General features: G+C 41.8%; 1 protein-coding gene across 1 annotated transcript in view; it reads right to left on the reverse strand.

The window, feature by feature from the left end:
* Positions 1 to 6,880, reverse strand: part of LOC119414781 (zinc finger protein GLIS1) — a 40,888-nt gene that overhangs the window by 4,970 nt on the left and 29,038 nt on the right. Inside the window, exon 5 of the mRNA XM_037681894.1 lies at positions 6,651 to 6,807. Within this exon, the coding sequence (XP_037537822.1) occupies positions 6,651 to 6,807 (157 nt within the window). The remainder of the gene's footprint in view (positions 1 to 6,650; positions 6,808 to 6,880) is intronic.

Below are 6,880 nucleotides of genomic sequence, written 5' to 3' on the forward strand. Positions count from 1 at the left end.
TATTCTATTCTATTCTATTCTATTCTATTCTATTCTATTCTATTCTAAAACTGATTCTTCCTCCAAACAGCTTACTCCAAAGTGGAACAAACCAGTTATGTTGGTGCTAAGATGGAGTCTTTGGCACGCCCCCTCCTTCGATGCCGGCCCTCTTCCTCGTTGACAGTCATGTCAAACTGGTTCAAAACCAAAAAAAGTCAAGTTGAGTTTTTTTCGTAGTGTTCAATGTTTTCCATGTCAGAATGAAAGAAAACTGTCATATCTCAGCCAAAAATTGGTTTATAAATATGGGGGAAAATCCATAAATAAGTCACTTCGGCATATAAGTCGCATGGCATGCACATTAGACAAAAAGGTGTGACTTATAGGCTGGAAAATACAGTACTGTATGTCCTCTTTGTCTTTTTCTGGACAGTAGTATTTCTAACATCTTTCTACCAATATACCCACTGTCCCCCCTCTGGACAGGTCCAAACCATCTCAGTCTGGTCTCTCTAACTTTATCTCCCAATTGTTCAATGTGTGCTGTACCTCTGATGAGCTCATTCCTAATTTTATCCATCCTTGTCACTCCTAAGGAGAACTTCAACATCTTCATTTCTGCTACTTTCAGTCCTGTCTTTTTGTCAGTCACATCTCCAGATCATACAACATAGCTAGTCTCTTGTTAATGTTTCCTTTGACCATTGCTGCCACCTTTTTGTCACCAATTTCTCCATTCTGCCTGGATTCTCTTCTTCACCTCTTTACCACACTACCCAAGTAACAAATGTCAACCAAGTTAAGTCATTTATTTGTCGTCCAGTGTCAACTCTCTTTTCTTCCAAATTTAAAAGTATTTCTGCACAAGAGTCAACCGGGTCACTGTGTCTAGATCTGAAGGCCAAGTCTGCTCCATCTCACTCTTTCTCTCAGCCTCAAATTATACACACACTGGATGTCACAAATACTCGCTGATGGACGTGGCTCAGCTTTGCCGCTGAATCCTGTGAGTATTAAAGCGGGTCAAATCGTCCTGATCCCGCCAGAGTAAATACAAGGCTGGGTATGAGGCCAGAGAGTGATGCTGGCTGAGCCACAGAGCTAAGATGATTTACTTTCACTTTGTTTAATGTCTCGCTAAGTTATTTGGGAGGGAAACAAGTGCTTGTATAGTATTGGCTTTGGCAGGTTTTTGGGTACTGTGAGCACCAGCAGGATTCATCCTTAAACTCTAAAGAGACGTCAAGAGAGAATCTGAGCATAGCTTTAACCAAGCACACCTTCAGGGGTACATACAGTACGCTGTGTTTATACTAATGCACTGATTTAAAGTCTGGAATAAACTAGATATTTGTGTTGTGTTTCAACACAAAATGAAGCAGAATACAGCTCTGGTGTTTTAGCTGCTCCAAACAGGTTGTTTTACCGTCTGCGGCTTTACACATTTGTATCAGAAAAGGCAACTTGATGTAGGGGGAACTACAGGCTGTAGTTTATTAAAACTCTGCTGTAGTTGATTTTAAATCAGGCTGTAGTTCAGTCTCTGTAGTTACATCCTTTTCTGAAGCAAGAGCTAAAAAATGACTGGGATGAGTGACAGTGTGAAAACTTAAAGATTACTGCGATCCAAAAACATTTTATTACAGAAACTCCAGTTAGACTGTGGAGGGAGGACAAGAAGATATAAATGGATGGATGGGTGGCTGAATGAACAGATGGATGGATGAACAGATTGAAAGATGAACAGACTGAAGTACTGACCGATAGACAGATGAAAGGTTAGACAGATAGATGGAAGGATAGATGAATTATTGGACAGATGGTTGGCTGGATGGATGATAGATGAACAGATGAATGGTTGGATGGAAGGCTGATGATTGGATGGAAAGACAGATGAATGGATGGATGAATGGATGGATGGATTGACGGATGGACAGATTGATAGAATGAAAGCTGGATAGATGAATTCAATTCAATTCAAAAATACTTTATTAATCCCAGAGGGAAATTATTTGTTGTTGTAACTCATTATCCTCATTTCATTAAGAGATGTTATAGATGCTGATGGCTGTAGGCAGGAAGGATCACTTGTAAAGGTCCATCCCACAGTGGATCCTAAAAAACTGGCTGCAGATGCCGTCTGATCCGTCCACCCAGACTCGGCTGGCCTCTCGGTTCCTCCGGGCTTTAGGACCGCCTGAATGCTGGGCAGAACTCCTCCCAGAGCGATAGTCTCTCCTCCCAGCAGTCTGCCGAGCTCCTCGTCGCTGTGGACAGCCAACTGTAGGAGCCGAGGGATGATCCTGTCCTTCAACTGTCATGAGCCGTGTTTCTGCTAGTTCCAGGATCCCAGTTGTCAGGCACTCGAGCACAGCTGGCAGGTAGATGAGAATGTGTCCACAACTCCTTTCAACTCATTTGAGATTTGGGGCTGTAGTTGAGATATTATATGAGCTTTTGAGATGTTAATCAGCTGCTGTTGGTTGTAGAAAACTGCCTTGTTGCCATGGTTACGCATCATAAAAATGTCCAAAACTCAAAAAGTTTCAGTAAAAACCCTTCCAGCTGCACAGCATCTGATATCAGAGGAAACAATCATCCAAAAAATGTGATCTACATCCAGAAAAAGAGGAATTAAAGTTTCCAAAAGCAAAATCTCAAAATGAAAGTAACAGAGCAGCTCCAACATGCAGCCACCTTGAGCGGCACAATTCTAGAACGAAAGGATGGATGGAAGGGTGAATGATTGGTTGGAAGGACAGATGGAAGGATGGATGATTGGATGGAAGAATGGATGGATGAACAGATTGTTGGTTGGATGAAAACAGATGGATGGATGGATGAAAGAATGGATGGAATGACAGATGAATGAATGGTTGGAAGGACAGATGGATGATTGGATGGAAGGATGGATGGATGGTTGGTTGGATGAAAGAACAGATGGTTGGTAGAACAGATGGATGGATGGATGCATGGATGGATGGACGGACGAATAAACCGATGGATAATTCCTCGGTGATTGAAACATTTCATAACTTTCTTCAGTTTTTCAGCGAATGATGGTCTGTTCCAGAAGAATTTTCTTTTAGTCATTTTTATTTAATCTGTTGTTTTAATTTAATCTGTTGTTTTAATTTAATGTTATTTTAATTTAATCTGTTGTTTTTATTTAATTTGTTGTTTTTATTTAATCTGTTGTTTTAATTTAATCTGTTGTTTTAATTTAATCTGTTGTTTTTATTTAATCTGTTGTTTTTATTTAATCTGTTGTTTTTATTTAATCTGTAATTTTTATCCATCCATCCATCCATCCATTTTCTTTACCCGCTTGTTCCATTTTGGGTCACAGGGGTCGCCGGTGCCCATGTCCAGCAATCACTGTGCGAGGGGCGGGGTACACCCTGGACGGGTCGCAAGTCCATCACAGGGACACATAGAGACAAACGAGACAAACAACCATTCACTCTCTCACTCACACCTAGGGACAATTTAGAGTTACCAATCAGCCTAACATGCATGTTTTTGGTCTGTGGGAGGAAACCGGAGTACCTGGAGAAAACCCACGCATGCACGGAGAGAACATGCAAACTCCACCCAGAAAGGCCCCTGGATCGGGGTTTGAACCAGGGACCTGCTCGCTGAGAGGCAGCAGCTCTACCAGTTGCGCCACCATGCTGCCCCTGTTATTTTTATTTAATCTGTTGTTTTTATTTAATCTGTTATTTTTATTTAATCTGTTGTTTTTATTTAATCTGTTGTTTCTGATCAAACGCAGGTTTTCTGTTGATGTTTGTAACAGATCTCCAACACATTAAGCAGGTTGTCTACTTTTCCGTCCCAAACTTCGTCTAAAACAAGTTATTAATCTAAAAGCACTCGTCCGTGTTACAGTGAGCTCTGTGGATAAATCAAAACCAAAGCGTGCACGGTCTGAGCACCAAGTGGAGTTTGCACAACACACTCCAAGCATTAATAAACGCACCACTGACTCCATGTTGCAATCTGGTTTCAAGTATCACGTTTCTCCATACATCTTCTATCGGGAAACATCCCGACTCCGTCCAAGATGTCACGATCTATAAAACTAATAACATTCACCCCAACGCCCGATTCTGGATTATTTGGTTTTCATTGTACACAGATGTAATGTTGCCATGTCGTTTATAAAATGCACTTTTAGTTTAATCATTTTCCAGAGTTAAATAGGTTTGGGGGGGGGGGGAGGACTTTACCTACACAAATTGACAGAGCACTCGTACTTTTAGAAAAAAAGGGAAGAAGGTCCACAATGTTCAGTAAATACCGTACGGTTTCATGAACACGCTAACATGTTTTTAAACTCGGGCCTTCAGGTTCTTGGATCTGGTTACGTTTAAAAGTGCAAAACTAATGAACAAATGCAGAATTTTCTGGCAGCAGAGCAGCATGCTCTGAGACAGCAAAGAGAACATGAGCAAGGAGGTAAATTTGATTTAAAAAACTATGTTTGAACTTCTCTGAAGGGGACGTTTTATTTTGGAAAGGCTGAGACGCTGAATTTAAGCTAACGGTAAAGGTAAAATATAAATACAGGATGCAAGAGATCTTGTTGAAATGATGCCTTCACAACATTTGTGAACGATTTGGGCAAAAAGAGTTTTAATGAGGGCAGCACGGTGGCGCAGTTGGTAGAGCTGTTGCCTCTCAGCGCAAAGGTCGCCGGTTCAAATCCCGGCTTGGGACTTTTCTGGGTGGAGTTTGGATGTTTGCATGGCCCCCATGACCAGAAAAGGAAGAAGCGGGTAAAGATAATGGATGGATAGATGGAGTCTTAATGAGCACAGGCAGCAGAGCAAATTAAAAGAAAAACAAGAAAATATTGATTTTCGCCGTAAATGCGATTTGCATAAAACGAGTCCATAAAGACACAATTTAGTAATCCCAGTAACTAAAACCCCATGTACCATATTTTCCAGATTATACATCGTCCCCGTGTCTGGCTGGCTCCCGCTGGGCGCATTTCCACCGTGGCGTTGCGACGTGACCGGCTCTGGGTCGGACTGGAAGGGTCCGGGAACAAAGGTGATTTGTGGCTCTGGCCACGAGCTCTACAGCATCCCCCTGCCTGCACCTCGCCACTTCCCAGGACCGTGGACCACGTGCCTCGCTGTGCCCTTCCTCCCCTCTCCGAAGGGATGGAACACGGCTGCCGACCGGTGCAAACAAATAATTGTTTTTAGATGTTAATCTTGTTAAAATTCAAAGAGCTGCAACAGCAAATCATCCTGTGCGCGCTCCCACGGCCGTCAATTGATTTCTGGCACCAGCCCACGTTTCCCGGGTGCAAGGGGTCAGCGGCGACGCATAATAAATGCGACTTATACTCTGAAGCGACTTATATACGATTTTCCTCTTCTTGAGGCATTTTTTGACTGATGTGGCCTTTACTCAGGAAAGACGTATAGCCTGGAAAATATGGTACTCTTCCTAATTTACCTTTAAATCTATATTTCCTAACAAGTGTCTTTGGAAATAATGCTGTGTCTTATCACTCTTAGTTTCCTGTAAAACAAACAATTTTTCTTAGCTGGAAATCCCTACATATAATACTTGTAAAGCTCCCCTTTCAAACAGGCACTCAGATTAAAAAAATAGTTTACTGCCAGGTGATAAATCGTCAAATTTCAACAAACTGCAAATTATTTAGATGATTTAAGGATGGAGAATTTAAAATTATGGTGACCTGGTTTTACTTCTGTTGATGTTTTTGTGTTTATAATCAGAATCACATCATAACACACAAGCACAGTTAAAATCAAGTTGTGCAAAAATATCGACATTATTATTTAATGAAATAACAGCAATGTAATCCCAGCCTTCATAAACGTTAATGAGCACAACAGTTTTTCTTTGTTGTTACTGCTGCGCCGATAAAAGTTGTGTAAACCTTCGGCGACTGAAGATCCGAGGCCATAAAGTCCAGAAACCGAAGCCCTGAAGGCTTTCAGCTGCAGCGTTTTAGTCTCACTTCGACTTTTATCCTGAGCATTTGTCTCGGTTTACAGCACACATGGGTTCTGAGGGCTCCAACTACCTAATCAGTGCAACCGCAAAGCCGCGACTCCATCTTTGGCTTTAATCGAAAATAGTTTTGAAGCAACTTGTCGTCACATCGCACCAGGGATTTTATGGTTTCCAGGAGTAAAACAGATTAAAATTTATTTAATACGCATCTGAAGTTGGAAGAGATTTGGGAGATAAATATAAAAAAGGGGGTCACTTAGTTTAACCTATTTTTATCTTTAGCAGAAGCTCTGAAAAGAAAAAAGAAGTCCAATTCAGCTCAATCTGATCGGGTCGGCAGCAGCAAATAACTTCCAACCCTGCCAGAAGCCACAAGGGGTGAACAGTAAAAATATGGTTTTTCTTTTTCTTTTTGTGTGTTTTGAATAGAGCTAAGATTTAAAATTGCCTCTGGGAACATAATTAAGTATCATTAAAGTGTTCTGCTTCCCTTAAGAGAAACATGACGCTACAATAAAAGGCCGTGATGAAATGCTTTCCTGAAATTTCTTAATTTCAAATTTGAACTCAAACTGCTGCTGCCCACGAGTGAAGCAGCTGGTTTATGTTTCAGATGGACTTGGTGCTGACGCAGCAGATCTGACCCGCTCTGTTCGGACCCTCACCCGTCTCTCACGTTGCCGAGGCTTGTGGATGAAGACACCGGACTGTTGGCGTCGAAGTTTCCCTCCAGGCCCGGATAGCAGGAGGGAGCATCAGCAGACGGAGGAAGAAACTCTGGATTTACTCTGCTGTGGGTCGTGTTGCTGTTAGAATACACACCTGAAACACAGAGAGTACACACATACACACTGAGTACACAGATAGTACACACATACACACTGAGTACACAGAT

Source organism: Nematolebias whitei, chromosome 9 (assembly GCF_014905685.2).
Source record: "Nematolebias whitei isolate Nwh7 chromosome 9, NemWhi1, whole genome shotgun sequence".
In the NCBI taxonomy this organism is placed as follows: Eukaryota; Metazoa; Chordata; class Actinopteri; order Cyprinodontiformes; family Rivulidae; genus Nematolebias; species Nematolebias whitei.